General features: G+C 40.0%; 1 protein-coding gene across 3 annotated transcripts in view; it reads left to right on the forward strand.

The window, feature by feature from the left end:
- The window catches only part of LOC128698076 (progestin and adipoQ receptor family member 3), a 38,423-nt gene that overhangs the window by 8,458 nt on the left and 11,186 nt on the right, over nt 1-18,779 (forward strand). For 2 of the 3 annotated variants that reach the window (XM_053790167.2, XM_070097599.1), the window contains exons 5-8: nt 1,916-1,995; nt 11,096-11,219; nt 13,596-13,686; nt 17,790-17,906. In XM_053790167.2, coding sequence (XP_053646142.2) covers nt 1,916-1,995; nt 11,096-11,219; nt 13,596-13,686; nt 17,790-17,906 — 412 coding nt within the window. The remainder of the gene's footprint in view (nt 1-1,915; nt 1,996-11,095; nt 11,220-13,595; nt 13,687-17,789; nt 17,907-18,779) is intronic. The other variant, XM_053790168.2, reaches the window with a different exon arrangement.

Consider the following 18,779-nt stretch of genomic DNA (forward strand, 5'->3'; position numbering starts at 1 on the left):
TACGAAATTTAATTATGAAGTGCATGCATAACTTACGTTTTGTCATTCAAGTGTGAACTCGCCAATCCAAAATACCTTATGAACAAAGGTGCAAACAAACAGATGTAGTACATATACCCTTTTGTGGTTTAGAACTTATGCATCATGGTTGATACAGCAAAAAGTTGTACAGATAGTGATAGGACTGCCAAAAAAAATGCTGTAAGAAGCCTGTGATTGAAAATGAAACTAAACTTAGTAATTGTGGGATGCAAATTTGTGATATCTGCCAGAAGTCTGAATTATTTGCATCAACTGTGGCTACTGTCTCTTTAGCATAATATTGTCTCTACTATTTATAGTGTAATCTAATATGTTTCTGATGCTTGTGTGTTTCATTTCAAGCACTAAAATTGGTGTTTTCTATTTTTTTATTGAAGTCATTTGAGAATTTAATCGCAATTATAATGTGCCTATACCTGGAGGGTGTTCCTTGGGTCAACACCCCACAGCTTGGTCCATGACCAGGCCTCTCTGTTTAATAATGATCTGCATTACAAAATTTTTCTTTACAAACTGTAATTGAATGTAATTTCATAAGAGCGAGGACTGCCTGTATAAGACAGAGCCAAACGGCTGGTGACTCTTCAGACAAGATGCAACAAAACAGTGTTCATAGTATTTTTTTAACACATTTGTTGTGTCTTACAATATATAGTGACCCAAAGAGGGGAACCACTCTCACCATCACTTATTTCCTAGTTGTCATTTCAGAGGAACATGGTAATCACAATTCAAATAAACTACTACCATGCTGTCATGCAAGTGGAAATAAAAGCCTGTTAAACATCTTGCATTCTGGAGCTTCAAGGAGGTTGCCTTGAAGCTGGTGAAAGGCTCTTCATCCAGGGAACTGGAGCTACCTTCTACTTGGATCAACCCTGTTGTTCTCCCCCCCCCCCCTCTTCTTCCTTTACCAGTATAGTATTATCAATAATAAGTTGAACTGGCAGGATTGTTGGTTGTTTATCTTATAAATGTGCAAAATGAGAGGCAGATCATGTAATTTTGTAACTTCTACATACATTCAGACTGTGCTGTATAACTCACATGGGTTTAGCACATTATATAAAGTAACTGTACATTTATATGTTAATTTAGGAGTTTAATTTTTTTTGTCTTCATTTCTCCCATTAGTTTTTTTTTGTGTGTGGATTACATACTTATACACAGATTTAATATTTATTTTAGTGTTCAGAAAAATACTTTTATATAGATATTTCATTTTTTCTTACATTTTTCTTTCTTTTATGCATATTTCAAGTGTTTTTTACTTGTACTGGCTCATTAATTCTTGTTATATTTCCTTGACTGGGGTTCTCATGTGTGAAAATCAAATAGGTACCATACCAGCTATAATTCTTGAAAAACTTTCATCATTTGATTTCATGTTAGTGAACTCTTCATTTAATGATCTTTATTATGCTTGGATATGTAATACAATGTATGATATGTATGGCTTCCCTCTGGCAAGACTGATGGAGTGAGTGATGGTGAAAGTTTTTCTTCCTTTTTGGGTCACCCTGCCTCGGTGTGAGATGGCTAGTTTGTTGGAAAAAAAAATATTGACATTTTTTTTGAGTATGGTATATCCCACCTATGCCATAAATGAAGTCCTGGTTGATTACCTGTGTGGTATATTTAAATTGATAAAGGCAGTATGGTATTCCTCATCAATTTAGATGTCACATTTTCTCTTGAGAAGTCTCATCTTTAATTTATTGTCATTGTGCATAATCTTCTTTACCTTTTAAAGAGACACCTAAGACATACAGTTCATAGGATAATATACATTACATTTTCTGTATGCTTCTTTTTAAGGAATAAATTACAAAAATGCCATTTTAAAGTTGTAAAGAGTTTTTCTTTGTTCCAGTATCTGTTTCATCGTTACTTGTACATGAGTATGGTGTGCATCCTCTTTGCCGGCGCTATGACATTCATCTTGACGCCAAAGTAAGTCATATAAAATATTTATTGTAACTACCAAAAAAAACTTTTTCACTTTAAAAGTGGGTATATAATGTATGTAATTACCCTTACAAATGTACTGACTTGTGAAATCAATAAGGTGGTTAGCAGAGTGCATGCATTGGTGGTGGCGAGTGTTTCGAAAAGTTGTTCCAATATTTCACTGAGCAAAATTGAGGGTACATTTTATGGAGATTTGAATTAATGCTCAATAAATAATGTAGCAAGTTGATTATAAGGAAATACAGTACCTACAAACACTTAAGTTACACTTTGGGACACATTAGAACCAATTAATTTCTTAAGAATGCTGGTTTTCAGTTACAAGCATTCCAACAACATAATGTTTTCAGTAACTCACGAAATCATAATGACACGATTGCAAACAAACCATACCACGGGCGGGGATAGAACCCGCGATCAGAGAGTCTCAAAACTCCAGGCCGTCGCGTTAGCCACTGGACCAGCTAGCCACAATAAGATTCGTCCAACGAGGTATATTTCTACACCATAGGAAGGTTAGCATAGGCACCACTGTGACCACAAATGCAAGTTTTTACAGACGAATCTCCAGCTAGCGTGGCCGTGATGAACTCTAGCTCAGGTCCCCTCAAAGCCGTTAACATGACTCACGAAATCATAATGACACGATTGCAAACAAACCATACCACGGGCTGGGATAGAACCCGCGATCAGAGTGTCTGAAAACTCCAGACCGTCGCGTTAGCCACCAGTGGCTAACGCGACGGTCTGGAGTTTTGAGACTCTCTGATGTCTCAAATGGTATAAATGGTACAGAAGTGATACTAAAATAATATTAAAGATCGACACAAAGCCACTGCCATTGTAGTATGCTCCTTGCTTAGCGATGAATTCACTTACCAACATGGTCTTAGGAACAGAACTTTATCATTAAATGAGGAGAGGCTGTATAGTTGCAATAATTAAGAAATCTGTGTGTGCTTGGAGACACACATTGTGTATTAAGGATTAAGGATTTTATTTCTTTGCATAGTTTACAATGTGTAATTACAATTTTGATTTGCTAAGTACAAAGAAAGCTGCTGGCATGCCGGGGCATTTCGGGCAGACTAAACCTAATGCTTAACAGACTACTTAATACTAGACATATACGTATATCATAGTTGGTTCAAATTGAACATCATTTTTTATATTTCAACAGAAATTACAGTACGTGTATTATATTTTTGCACATTTTACATAATGATATTGAAACCATTTTAATTTTGAAATAATCTTAAAATATTTAGGAATTTTTGAGTTGTTGATGATAATATATAGTGTTTGTATGGTTAATTTTGGGAGATGAGGTAATTTCTAAGTAGTCTTGAATTGGTGTGCAGGCAGGGGCCCTTTTGTATGCTCAGGTAATGAACTCCTGATCTTGGGACCCTTTATGTTAATACCATTTTTGCATAGAGAGAGATGGACATGAGGGATATCAAAGAGTGTTTTGTGTCATGTGTTATGCAAGTGCATTCTGTTGTAGTTTGAGAGGAGGGTTAATATTGAAGAATAATGTTCTGTGTACGTAGTAGGTACAATAATATTAATGAGTATTTTGTATGTTAAGCAGGTTCAAGCTCTTAAATAGTGGTGGGGTGTATTGCCTGGTGCAGGAGTTTGTAATCACTCGCAGCAGCTTTTTGTTGGCTTATTAAAGGTTTAAGGTGATCTGGTCTGATTGAACCCCATGCACAAATACCATAGGTGAAGTAAAGGTAGATGAGAGAGTGGTAAAGAGCAAAAAGTACCATTTAGGGTACATAGTACTGTATCTTAGAAAGGATGCCTACTGTTTTGGAGATTTTTTTGGAAATATGCTGTATGTGGGTCTGAAATTTAAGACAGCCGTCAATGTGGAGCCCAAGAAACTTGCCGTCAGTGTGTCTTGAAATGAGGATCTAACTTATGCTAATAAAATAATCTTAACTTAAAGATTTAAAGATTTATTAATTTTTTTGCAATGTTTACAGTGTGTGATTACAATTTTGGTTTAAGTACAAAGAAAGCCACTATCATACCGGGGCATTTCGGGCAGACTAAACCTAATCTATAGACTACTTAATACTAGTGTTTTGAGAAGAGTAAATTTTTATTATACATGGTTTTACTTATTAATAGAGGTAGCTAAATGCTGCTGGATATGTACAGGTCAGCCATAGAAGTAGTTAGGTCTAAGGGAGGGATCCCAGTCATATGTAGCATCTTGCCTAGAAAGGGAGTGGGCAATGAATGGATGTCTAGGGCAATTGGTATAAATTGCTGGCTAGACAGGTACTGCAAGGTACTTGCAATCCCATTCATTGATAACTGGGACCTATTCTTTGGCAAATGTGATATGTATGCAAGGGATGGGGTTCATCTCTCTGGGGATGGAGTGGTTGCATTAGCCAAGTTGATTGAGAGGGTAAGTGATGACTTGTCTAGGAATTTAAACTGATAGATTATAGAGGTATGGGTGTTTGTGGGAAACAATCAGGCTGCAGTATTAGGGTTAAAAACAGCAATTATTACCTCAGGGATATGTTTAAAAGACAATATTCAAAATAAAGTTGCTAGTAATGGCAAATCAGTTGATCAACAAACAGAGAGATAGCAGAGGGCAACAAGTGACTGGCTCCCTTAAGGTTTACTATACAAATAGTAGGAGTCTAAGAAATAAGATAGATGAGCTAAGATTACTTGCAAGTGTAGGTAATATAGATATTATTGGTATAACAGAGACCTGGTTCAACCTGAAAGAGAGAAATGCCTTCTGAATGCAACATACAGGGTTATAAACTATTCCACACTGATAGGGTCAACAGGAAGGGTGGTGGAGTGGCAATGTATGTCAGAGAAAATTTAAATTGTTGTCTTACAGTTTCTCAAGGGTCGTGACAAATAAATTTTGGGTGTGATTTATAGGCCCCCAAACCTTGATAGGAAGTGCAGTAAGCTGTTATGGGACAAAATTCATAAGGCGTCTAGATATGAAAATGTTGTGATAACAGGAGATTTTAACTTTAGACAAATTGATTGGAACAATGACAGGAAATCTTGAGTCTAGTGACTTTCTTGATACGGTTCAGGGTTGCTTTTCAGAACAGGTTGTGACAGAACCAAGTAGAGGAAACAGTCTGCTTGACTTGGTTCTTGCCAACAAATAGTCATTAATTAATAATCTTGAGGTTAATGATGAGCTTTGGGAAAGTGACCACAAATCACTTAGTTTCAATATATCATGGAATTACCCAGATAACTGCAATCAAATCTCTGTCCCAGATTTTCGCTTGGCCGACTTCATGGGACTGAAAAATTACGTGGGTCAGGTAGGTGATCTTGGTTGCCAATATGACGTTTTTCAGAGCATAGTTCTAGCTGCCCAGACAACTTTTGTTCCGAGTAGGGGAATTAGATCTAACAAAAATGATACCAGATGGATGAACAATAGATTAAAACATCACATTGGTCAAAAGAGAGGCATATAGGTATAGGAGTATCAAAAGAGGGAACGGGCAGTTAAGAAATCAATATACAGTGGACCCTTGCCTTACAATATTAATCCGTTCCTGAGAGCTCATCGTAAGCCGAAATTATCGTTAGCCGAATTAATTTTCCCCATGAGAAATAATGGAAATAAAATTAATCCTTTCCTGACACCCCAAAGTATGAAAAAAAAAATTTTACCACATGAAATATTAATTTTAATACACGCAAACTGAAGAAGACATGCACAATTACTACTCTGCTAAGACTAGAATACATGACACTTACCTTTATTGAAGATCTGGTGATGATTGATGGGATGGGAGGAGGGGAGTGTGTGGAAGTTATTATTGAGAAGGGGAATCCCCTTCCATTAGGACTTGAGGTAGCAAGTCCTTTTCCGGGGTTACTTCCCTTCTTCTTTTAATGCCACTAGGACCAGCTTGAGAGTCACTGGACCTCTGTCGCACAACAATTCTGTCCATAGAGCTCTGTACCTCCCATTTCTTTTAAGACTTTCCTAAAATGGGCCATAACATTGTCATTGTACAGGTTGCCAACACGGCTTGCAGTAGCTGTGTCAGGGTGATTTTCATCTGTAAAGGTTTGCAGTTCAACCCACTTTGCACACATTTCCTTAATCACTTTTTTTCAATTCCATACTAATTCTCTCCCTTTTTACCATAGGGATGGCACTAGAAGCCTTCTTGGGGTCCATGGTGACTTATTTTGCAGTTACAAGCACTAAAAAAGAGGTCTTTGTGGCATTTATGGATTTGGAAAAGGCGTATGACAGGGTGGATAGGGGGGCAATGTGGCAGATGTTGCAAGTGTATGGTGTAGGAGGTAGGTTACTGAAAGCAGTGAAGAGTTTTTACGAGGATAGTGAGGCTCAAGTTAGAGTATGTAGGAAAGAGGGAAATTTTTTCCCAGTAAAAGTAGGCCTTAGACAAGGATGTGTGATGTCACCGTGGTTGTTTAATATATTTATAGATGGGGTTGTAAGAGAAGTAAATGCGAGGGTCTTGGCAAGAGGCGTGGAGTTAAAAGATAAAGAATCACACACAAAGTGGGAGTTGTCACAGCTGCTCTTTGCTGATGACACTGTGCTCTTGGGAGATTCTGAAGAGAAGCTGCAGAGATTGGTGGATGAATTTGGTAGGGTGTGCAAAAGAAGAAAATTAAAGGTGAATACAGGAAAGAGTAAGGTTATGAGGATAACAAAAAGATTAGGTGATGAAAGATTGAATATCAGATTGGAGGGAGAGAGTATGGAGGAGGTGAACGTATTCAGATATTTGGGAGTGGACGTGTCAGCGGATGGGTCTATGAAAGATGAGGTGAATCATAGAATTGATGAGGGAAAAAGAGTGAGTGGTGCACTTAGGAGTCTGTGGAGACAAAGAACTTTGTCCTTGGAGGCAAAGAGGGGAATGTATGAGAGTATAGTTTTACCAACGCTCTTATATGGGTGTGAAGCGTGGGTGATGAATGTTGCAGCGAGGAGAAGGCTGGAGGCAGTGGAGATGTCATGTCTGAGGGCAATGTGTGGTGTGAATATAATGCAGAGAATTCGTAGTTTGGAAGTTAGGAGGAGGTGCGGGATTACCAAAACTGTTGTCCAGAGGGCTGAGGAAGGGTTGTTAAGGTGGTTCGGACATGTAGAGAGAATGGAGCGAAACAGAATGACTTCAAGAGTGTATCAGTCTGTAGTGGAAGGAAGGCGGGGTAGGGGTCGGCCTAGGAAGGGTTGGAGGGAGGGGGTAAAGGAGGTTTTGTGTGCGAGGGGCTTGGACTTCCAGCAGGCATGCGTGAGCGTGTTTGATAGGAGTGAATGGAGACAAATGGTTTTTAATACTTGACGTGCTGTTGGAGTGTGAGCAAAGTAACATTTATGAAGGGATTCAGGGAAACCGGCAGGCCGGACTTGAGTCCTGGAGATGGGAAGTACAGTGCCTGCACTCTGAAGGAGGGGTGTTAATGTTGCAGTTTAAAAACTGTAGTGTAAAGCACCCTTCTGGCAAGACAGTGATGGAGTGAATGATGGTGAAAGTTTTTCTTTTTCGGGCCACCCTGCCTTGGTGGGAATCGGCCAGTGTGATAATAAAAAAATAAAATAAATAAGCACTAAAAACACTGGGATAATGTGAAATGTACCAAATGTATGCATAGATGTGACCGCACTGGCTGGCTTGTAAACACTGGCACTGAGGCCACACGTGGGATGCGTTTTGGACGAATCACATAAGGCGAGTTTTTATCGTGAGGCGAGGCAAAATTTTTGCGTTCCAATGCTTTGTATGGCGGATTTAACGTAACGTGATGCGTTCGTAAGGCGGGGGTCCACTGTATTCAGTTAAAGAGAGAAATAAAGAAAGGAATAAGAAAAGCAAAAAGGGATTATGAGGCTAAGGTCACAAGGGATTCAAAGACTAACCCAGAAGGGTTCTTTCAGTTATACAGAAGTAAGATTAGGGACAAGATTGGCCCACTTAAGAGTAACTCTGGTCAGATCACTGACAGTGATAGGGATATGTGTGAAATTCTCAATACCTACTTCCTCTTAGTTTTCACCCAGGAAAATACTAGCAATATTCCTGAAACCGTAGATTATGTAGAACAGGATGATAATAAACTATGCATGATTGCAGTAACTAGTGACATGGTCCTCAGACAAATAGAGAAACTAAAACCTAACAAATCCCCAGGCCCTGATGAACTGTTTGCAATGGTGTTAAAGGAATGTAAAGAGGAACTTAGCATACCTTTGGCTAATCTTTTTAACATATCACTACAAACTGGCATAGTGCCTTATAAGTGGAAAATGACAAATGTAATACCTATTTACAAGGCAGGTGACAGGTCCTTGGCTTTGAACTATAGACCAATAAGCCTTACCTCCATAGTGGGAAAATTTATGGAATCAATAATTGGCGAAGCAATTCGTACCCATCTTGATAGGCACAGATTGATTAATGAATCTCAACACGGTTTTACAAAGGGGCGTTCCTGTCTTAAGAATTTACTAACATTTTTCACTAAGGTGTTTGAGGAGGTAGATCATGGTAATGAATATGATATTGTGTATATGGACTTCAGTAAGGCTTTCGATAGAGTTCCACATAAGAGGCCATTGAGGAAACTTAAGGCACAGGGAATAGGAGGAGAAATTTTTCCTGGATAGAGGCATGGCTGACAAATAGGCAGCAGAGCGTTTGCATAAATGGGGAGAAATCAGAATGGAGGCACGTCACAAGCGGTGATCCTCAGGGGTCAGTGTTGGGCCCGTTGTTGTTCACAATTTACATAAACGACATAGATGAGGGAATAAATAGTGACATAAGCAAATTTGCTGATGACACCAAAATAGGCCATCCAGTTCATTCTAATGAGGACACTAGAGCACTCCAGGATGATTTGAATAGACTGATGCAATGGTCGGAGAAGTGGCAGATGCAGTTTAATATAGACAAATGCAAAGTTCTAAATGTTGGACAGGAAAATAACCATGCGACATATAAACTAAATTATGTAGATCTTACTACTACTGATTGTGAAAAGGATTTAGGAGTTCTGGTTAGCAGTAATCTAAAACCAAGACAACAGTGCATTAGTGTTCGCAATAAAGCTAACAGAATTCTTGGCTTCATATCTAGAAGTATAAATAATAGAAGTCCTCAGGTTGTTCTTCAACTCTCTATATCCTTGGTTAGGCCTCATATAGACTATGCTGCTCAGTTGTGGTCACCGTATTACAGAATGGATATGAATGCTCTGGAAAATGTACAGAGGAGGATGACAAAGATGATCCCATGTATCAGAAATCTTCCTTATGAGGATAGACTGAGGGCCCTGAATCTGCACTCTCTCGAAAGGCGTAAAATTAGGGGGGATATGATCGAGGTGTATAAATGGAAAACAGGAATAAATAAAGGGGATGTAAATAGCGTGGTGGAAAAAAGTACAGCCAAGACAGGACTTGCAGCAATGGTTTCAAGTTGGAAAAATTCAGATTCAGGAAGGATATAGGAAAACACTGGTTTGGTAATAGAGTTGTGGATGAGTGGAACAAACTCCCAAGTACAGTTATTGAGGCTAAAACATTGTGTAGTTTTAAAAATAGGTTAGATAAATACATGAGTGAGTGTGGATGGGTGAGAGTTGAACCTGACTAGCTTTTGCTGCTGGGTTTGGTGCCATGCTCCTTCCTTGAGTGGAGGTGACCAAACTGGGTGGGTCATTGGGCTAATCCCAGGGGTGGGGGGGACATGGACCTGCTCTGCATGGGTCAGTAGGCCTGTTGCAGTGCTCCTTCTTGCTTATGTTTTTTATTTTTATATTAACACACTGGTCGATTCCCACCAAGGCAGGGTGGCCCGAAAAAGAAAAACTTTCACCATCATTCACTCCATCACTGTCTTGCCAGAAGGGTGCTTTACACTCCAGTTTTTAAACTGCAACATTAACACACCCCCCCCCCCCCTTCAGAGTGCAGGCACTGTACTTCCCATCTCCAGGACTCAAGTCCGGCCTGCCGGTTTCCCTGAATCCCTTCATAAATGTTACTTTGCTCACACTCCAACAGCACGTCAAGTATTAAAAACCATTTGTCTCCATTCAGTCCTATCAAACACGCTCACGCATGCCCACTGGAAGTCCAAGCCCCTCGCACACAAAACTCCCTTTACCCCCTCCCTCCAACCTTTCCTAGACAGTATGGAGGAGGTGAATGTATTCAGATATTTGGGAGTGGACGTGTCAGCGGATGGGTCTATGAAAGATGAGGTGAATCATAGAATTGATGAGGGGAAAAGGGTGAGTGGTGCACTTAGGAGTCTGTGGAGACAAAGAACTTTGTCCTTGGAGGCAAAGAGGGGAATGTATGAGAGTATAGTTTTACCAACGCTCTTATATGGGTGTGAAGCATGGGTGATGAATGTTGCAGCGAGGAGAAGGCTGGAGGCAGTGGAGATGTCATGTCTGAGGGCAATGTGTGATGTGAATATAATGCAGAGAATTCGTAGTTTGGAAGTTAGGAGGAGGTGCGGGATTACCAAAACTGTTGTCCAGAGGGCTGAGGAAGGGTTGTTGAGGTGGTTCGGACATGTAGAGAGAATGGAGCGAAACAGAGTGACTTCAAGAGTGTATCAGTCTGTAGTAGAAGGAAGGCGGGGTAGGGGTCGGCCTAGGAAAGGTTGGAGGGAGGGGGTAAAGGTTTTGTGTGTGAGGGGCTTGGACTTCCAGCAGGCATACGTGAGCGTGTTTGATAGGAGTGAATGGAGACAAATGGTTTTTAATACTTGATGTGCTGTTGGAGTGTGAGCTAAGTAATATTTATGAAGGGGTTCAGGGAAACCGGCAGGCCGGACTTGAGTCGTGGAGATGGGAAGTACAGTGCCTGCACTCTGAAGGAGGGGTGTTAATGTTGCAGTTTAAAAACTGTAGTGTAAAGCACCCTTCTGGCAAGACAGTGATGGAGTGAATGATGGTGAAAGTTTTTCTTTTTCGGGCCACCCTGCCTTGGTGGGAATAGGCCAGTGTGCTAATAACAAAAAAAAAAAATATTTTAGGCACTGTACTTTGTTTATTCCAGATTGATGGGGCAAGAGTGGGAATGGGCTCGAGTCACTCTCTTCACTGGTTGGGCTATATCAGGTCTTCTGCCAACCATCCATTGGACTTATCTCCATGGGGGAATTGAATCTTCCATTGTACAGGTATGACTAACAACAAGGATAGTTAGGTTCCATGAAGTCATAAGGAGGCTGGACCACATTAAAAGGAGATATACTGTACAGGGGGCAGCCTGGAAACTGCTCTGTCGTGGCCATCTCATCCTGGAGGCAGCGAGGTGTTAAAAGATGTAAATTGTTATAGATCTTATACAGTACTAATGTAGAATGCACAGTTGTAACTCATTATTTCGTCTTTCCATGTGTTGTATTCACGGTTGTATCCATGCCATAACAAAGTGGCAGATCTCTTGAAATAATTGTTGTCTATTATCAAATCTTATATACACACAAATAACCTGCACGTAGGAGAAAGAAACTCATGACAATGTTTCACTCCAACTTGGACTATTAACTAGTTTGTCAGGCCAAAATTTCGTCATGAGTCTCTCTCTCTCTCTCTCTCTCTCTCTCTCTCTCTCTCTCTCTCTCTCTCTCTCTCTCTCTCTCTCTCTGTTTCTCTCTCTCTGTTTCTCTCTCTCTCTCTGTTTCTCTCTCTCTCTCTGTTTCTCTCTCTCTCTCTGTTTCTCTCTCTCTCTCTCTCTGTTTCTCTCTCTCTCTGTTTCTCTCTCTCTCTGTTTCTCTCTCTCTCTGTTTCTCTCTCTCTCTGTTTCTCTCTCTCTCTGTTCCTCTCTTCTCTGTTTCTCTCTTCTCTGTTTCTCTCTCTATTTCTCTCTCTCTCTCTCTTTCTCTCTCTCTCTGTTTCTCTCTCTCTCTCTCTCTCTCTCTCTCTCTCTCTCTCTCTCTCTCTCTCTCTCTCTCTGTTTCTCTCTCTCTCTGTTTCTCTCTCTCTCTCTCTCTCTCTCTCTCTCTCTCTCTCTCTCTGTTTCTCTCTCTCTCTCTCTCTCTCTCTCTCTGTTTCTCTCTCTCTCTCTCTCTCTCTCTCTTGGTTTCTCTCTCTCTCTCTTGGTTTCTCTCTCTCTCTCTCTTGGTTTCTCTCTCTCTCTCTCTCTCTCTCTCTCTCTCTCTCTCTCTCTCTCTCTCTCTCTCTCTCTCTCTCTCTGTTTCTCTCTCTCTCTCTCTCTGTTTCTCTCTCTCTGTTTCTCTCTCTCTCTCTGTTTCTCTCTCTCTCTCTGTTTCTCTCTCTCTGTTTCTCTCTCTCTCTCTGTTTCTCTCTCTCTCTCTGTTTCTCTCTCTCTCTCTCTGTTTCTCTCTCTGTTTCTCTCTCTCTCTCTCTTTTTCTCTGTTTCTCTCTCTCTTTTGCTCTCTGGTTCTCTCTCTTTCTCTTGCTCTATGGTTCTCTCTCTCTATCTCTCTGTTTCTCTCTCTCTCTCTCTCTCTCTCTCTCTCTCTCTCTCTCTCTCTCTCTCTCTCTCTCTCTCTCTCTCTCTCTCTCTCTCTCTCTTTCTCTCTACACAGGGTTTGACAGGTTAAGGATCCCTAGCTTTATTGACAGCTATTTACAGGTTAAGGATTCCTAACTTCATTGGCAAGCTAAGAGCTGTTACCTACATCAGCTCATTTGAAAGCATTTTTATTGTTATGAGACATACAAGTAGGAAACAGGATGAAGTTGGAGCCATCTGTGGGCCAGCATTTTCATTTGATCAACTGACTTTATCTCGTTGACATCATTATTCTGTACGAATGTGTTCCATACTCTAGTCATCCTGGGTATGTATGATCTCAGATGGAGTGATGTTCTGGAGAAGGGTACAGCCAGAGTGAAGTTGCTGCTTTCTGCCCGTCTTGGGGCATAAAAGCTTGTTTCACGCTGTCCTCAAAGTGGATCCAAGTGTGGTATTTTGACAATATTGGCCTTGTACATAACAGTAAGGCCACCCATATCCCTCCTATGTTGAAGGCTCTGCTGAAATGACAGATATCTCTCTCTCTCTCTCTCTCTCTCTCTCTCTCTCTCTCTCTCTCTCTCTCTCTGTCTCTCTCTGTCTCTCTCTCTCTCTCTCTCTCTCTCTCTCTCTCTCTCTCTCTGTCTCTCTGTCTCTCTCTCTGTGTCTCTCTCTCTCTCTCTCTCTGTCTCTCTCTCTCTCTCTCTCTCTCTCTCTCTCTCTCTCTCTCTCTCTCTCTATGTGTGGGTGATTTGTGTATTGTTCCAGTCATGGTATTGTGCCCTGTTATTCTTATATACACATTTCAATTAAAGGTTCCCATTGTCATTTAACCTTGGTAATCCAAACTTTCCGATTACTGGTATACCCTCAGTAATATTGCCTCTCATTTTAGTATGATTTCCCTTATATTGATCAGTTTTCATCCCACCTTTTAGGCTGGCACAAGTAGTTATATATAGCTAAACACTGTAGATTTATTTTTGTTTGACTATATATCATCTTTATACAACATATTTACATATGTATCATACAAGTAACATTTTGTGACCTTTCTGTTTTTGTCTTTCAGATTTTTTTGCCTCGCATTTTTATAATGTATGGCATCAGTGGCGCTGCTGTAATTGTTTATGTCTGGAAAGTTCCAGAAAGATATTTTCCTGGTAAGTTACTAATTGTACTAATTAAAGTGAGGGCTACTCTACTAAACAATGAGCAACACACTATAAAACAAGTAAATCATATACTGTATTTAGTATAAATTAACAGATAAACAATATACTATTCTTTATTCATAAATATTACTGTAGTTCACTACAGTAAGAGAGGTGAAGGTTTATAAACTAAAAGAGGAGGCAGTTAGGGTAAGATATAAACAGCTATTGGAGGATAGATGGGCTAATGAGAGCATAGGCAATGGGGTCGAAGAGGTATGGGGTAGGTTTAAAAATGTAGTGTTAGAGTGTTCAGCAGAAGTTTGTGGTTACAGGAAAGTGGGTGCAGGAGGGAAGAGGAGCGATTGGTGGAATGATGATGTAAAGAGAGTAGTAAGGGAGAAAAAGTTAGCATATGGGAAGTTTTTACAAAGTAGAAGTGATGCAAGGAGGGAAGAGTATATGGAGAAAAAGAGAGAGGTTAAGAGAGTGGTGAAGCAATGTAAAAAGAGAGCAAATGAGAGAGTGGGTGAGATGTTATCAACAAATTTTGTTGAAAATAAGAAAAAGTTTTGGAGTGAGATTAACAAGTTAAGAAAGCCTAGAGAACAAATGGATTTGTCAGTTAAAAATAGGAGAGGAGAGTTATTAAATGGAGAGTTAGAGGTATTGGGAAGATGGAGGGAATATTTTGAGGAATTGTTAAATGTTGATGAAGATAGGGAAGCTGTGATTTCGTGTATAGGGCAAGGAGGAATAACATCTTGTAGGAGTGAGGAAGAGCCAGTTGTGAGTGTGGGGGAAGTTCGTGAGGCAGTAGGTAAAATGAAAGGGGGTAAGGCAGCCGGATTGATGGGATAAAGATAGAAATGTTAAAAGCAGGTGGGGATATAGTTTTGGAGTGGTTGGTGCAATTATTTAATAAATGTATGGAAGAGGGTAAGGTACCTAGGGATTGGCAGAGAGCATGCATAGTTCCTTTGTATAAAGGCAAAGGGGATAAAAGAGAGTGCAAAAATTATAGGGGGATAAGTCTGTTGAGTGTACCTGGTAAAGTGTATGGTAGAGTTATAATTGAAAGAATTAAGAGTAAGACGGAGAATAGGATAGCAGATGAACAAGGAGGCTTTAGGAAAGGTAGGGGGTGTGTGGACCAGGTGTTTACAGTGAAACATATAAGTGAACAGTATTTAGATAAGGCTAAAGAGGTCTTTGTGGCATTTATGGATTTGGAAAAGGCGTATGACAGGGTGGATAGGGGGGCAATGTGGCAGATGTTGCAAGTGTATGGTGTAGGAGGTAGGTTACTGAAAGCAGTGAAGAGTTTTTACGAGGATAGTGAGGCTCAAGTTAGAGTATGTAGGAAAGAGGGAAATTTTTTTCCCAGTAAAAGTAGGCCTTAGACAAGGATGTGTGATGTCACCGTGGTTGTTTAATATATTTATAGATGGGGTTGTAAGAGAAGTAAATGCGAGGGTCTTGGCAAGAGGCGTGGAGTTAAAAGATAAAGAATCACACACAAAGTGGGAGTTGTCACAGCTGCTCTTTGCTGATGACACTGTGCTCTTGGGAGATTCTGAAGAGAAGTTGCAGAGATTGGTGGATGAATTTGGTAGGGTGTGCAAAAGAAGAAAATTAAAGGTGAATACAGGAAAGAGTAAGGTTATGAGGATAACAAAAAGATTAGGTGATGAAAGATTGAATATCAGATTGGAGGGAGAGAGTATGGAGGAGGTGAACGTATTCAGATATTGGGAGTGGACGTGTCAGCGGATGGGTCTATGAAAGATGAGGTGAATCATAGAATTGATGAGGGAAAAAGAGTGAGTGGTGCACTTAGGAGTCTGTGGAGACAAAGAACTTTGTCCTTGGAGGCAAAGAGGGGAATGTATGAGAGTATAGTTTTACCAACGCTCTTATATGGGTGTGAAGCGTGGGTGATGAATGTTGCAGCGAGGAGAAGGCTGGAGGCAGTGGAGATGTCATGTCTGAGGGCAATGTGTGGTGTGAATATAATGCAGAGAATTCGTAGTTTGGAAGTTAGGAGGAGGTGCGGGATTACCAAAACTGTTGTCCAGAGGGCTGAGGAAGGGTTGTTGAGGTGGTTCGGACATGTAGAGAGAATGGAGCGAAACAGAATGACTTCAAGAGTGTATCAGTCTGTAGTGGAAGGAAGGCGGGGTAGGGGTCGGCCTAGGAAGGGTTGGAGGGAGGGGGTAAAGGAGGTTTTGTGTGCGAGGGGCTTGGACTTCCAGCAGGCATGCGTGAGCGTGTTTGATAGGAGTGAATGGAGACAAATGGTTTTTAATACTTGACGTGCTGTTGGAGTGTGAGCAAAGTAACATTTATGAAGGGATTCAGGGAAACCGGCAGGCCGGACTTGAGTCCTGGAGATGGGAAGTACAGTGCCTGCACTCTGAAGGAGGGGTGTTAATGTTGCAGTTTAAAAACTGTAGTGTAAAGCACCCTTCTGGCAAGACAGTGATGGAGTGAATGATGGTGAAAGTTTTTCTTTTTCGGGCCACCCTGCCTTGGTGGGAATCGGCCAGTGTGATAATAATAAAAAATTCACTACTACTAACTGTATTTGTCATGTATTATTGTTGGTAGAATTACCAACAATATGTTAGGTAAAAGGACACAAGTGCAACTAATGGGACATTTTATTGTGGCAATGTTATTGACAAAGCTCCTGGAGTGTGAAACGTTGCCACAATAAAATGCCACATTAGTTGCACTTGTGTCCTTTTACCTAATGTATTTGTCATATAAACAGTAAGTAGAGTGAAGCCTAAAACTTTGTTAATAATTTAACCTACACTACAAAGGGATTACCCTACATCATAATTATAATGATCATCAAGCATGTAAAAAATAAGTTAACCTTGACAGGACTTAGATTGCTCACCAATTATCTATCTATCTATTCTTAAACACATCAGCTGTTTCCCACCAAGGCAGGGTGACCCAAAAAGAAAAAAAAAAACTTCATCATTCAACACTTTCATTGTCACTCATACATAATCACCGTCTTTGCAGAGGCACTCAGATGTGACAAAAAAAATTAACTTTGTTTCCAAACATTGTTGTTGCCTTTTTTGTTTCTTTATTACTCTTGTAAACTGGTGGCATTTATTATATATTATATAGCTTTTTTCTGCTTAGAATGCAGAATGAAGTTTCCATAAAAGTCTCTTCAAGTAGAATTTTTTGTGACTTTTCTTGAAATTTCTTCTACAGTTTCAGATGAAATATCTGGACAATTGATATAAGTATTAAATGAAAGCAGTTGTTAATTGCTTCAGTGACTTTCATTTTGCATATTAAGCTTTTTCTTTTAATTTCAAATGAATATTTGACTAGTGACACATAAAGCAGCAGATTTAATAATATGCATGGGGGTGATACATGTGCTGAATGCATTTCTGTGCTATACAAGAATTTTTTCATGTTAGACATTTCCTACCAAGGCAGGGTGACCCAAAGAGTAAATACATCCACCATCATTCATTCATTAACTGTTCTTCCAGAAGTGTTCATTCATTATTCAAGTGACTCTGAAATGCAGCATCACCTATCCTTCAGAGTGCAGGCACTGACTATCTTCTGACTATCTTCTGACTATCCAGCTTCCCTGAATCTTTTCATTTACATTTCCTTACTCGTCAGCAAGTTGAATCTCACTGGAATCTAACATACCCACACATGTCTGCTGGATACTCAAACCCCTACCGCATACAGCCTTATTCAAACCCTGCTTTCAGGATTCCTTGGACATAACCTGTGCTTACTTTTTCCCCAGATTTATACACTCTTAGTCAAATTTTCTTGCTTCAGGTAGAGACAAATGTAGTTTGATCTGTTCGTAACTTGGTAAGTTCACTGCTTGGGTGAAACATAGTTAGTAAAAGCTCCAAATAACTGCATTTGTCTCCTTACCGTTGTCAGTTTATCATACAATTACGTACCTATCATACTGTAGTATATGTGCTTCTGTATAAACACTGCTTCTATATGGCTACTGCCTTGTCAGTGACTAAATTGCAAATATTTTATTTTAATTGTTTCTTAGTACAGAAACAAACATGTACTGATAATTTTTTTTAATACAGCGGCCATCTCCCATCGAGGCAGGGTGACCCCCCAAAAAAGAAACAAAGTTTTCTTCTCTTTACATTTACTAATACTGATAATGGCAACCACTCAGAGACTTACTACCGTCCTACCAAGTGAGTGTAAAACAGAAGCCTCTATTTGTTTTACATGATGGTAGGATTGCTGGTGTCTTTTTTCTGTCTCATAAACATGCAAGATTTCAGGTACATCTTGCAACTTCTACTTACACTTAGGTCACACTACACATGCATGTACACATTTATGTATACACACTCATCTGAGCTTTCTTTGATTTTATCTTAATAGTTATTGTTCTTATTGTTTGCCTTTCATATCCATGGGGAAGTGGAATAAGAATCTTTCCTTCATAAGCCATGTGTGTTGTAAAAGTCGACTAAAATGCCAGGAGCAATGGGCTAGTAACCCCTTTTCCTGTGTAACTTACTAAAAAGAAAAGAAAAAGAAAAAGAAGAAAACCATCAAGTGGGGTGTTTGAATGTGTATGGTTGTTGTGCGAATGATAAGAGAGATGATTGTGGATATTATGAATGAAAAGAAGCTGGACGTCCTAGCTTTAAGTGAAACATAATTTAGGAGGCGGTATGGAGTTACTGAAAGTATTAGTTAGAGGGCTGAAGAGGGGTTGTTGAGGTGGTTTAGTAATTTAGAAAGAATGGAACAAAATAGAATGACTTGGAGAGCATATTAATCTGTAGGGGAAGGAAGGTGGGGTAGGGGTCATCCTTAACAAGGTTGGAGGGAGGGGGTAAAGGAGGTTCTGTGGGCAAGGGGCTTGGACTTCCAGCAAGTATGCGTAAGTGTGTTAAATAGGAGTGAATGGAGACAAATGGTTTTTGGGACCTGACGAGCTGTTGAAGTGTGAGCAGGGTAATATTTTGTGAATGGATTCAGGGAAACCGGTTAGCCGGACTTGAGTGTTAGAAATAGGAAGTACAATGCCTACACTTTAAAGGAGGGGTTTGGGA

Source organism: Cherax quadricarinatus, chromosome 58 (genome assembly GCF_038502225.1).
Source record: "Cherax quadricarinatus isolate ZL_2023a chromosome 58, ASM3850222v1, whole genome shotgun sequence".
In the NCBI taxonomy this organism is placed as follows: Eukaryota; Metazoa; Arthropoda; class Malacostraca; order Decapoda; family Parastacidae; genus Cherax; species Cherax quadricarinatus.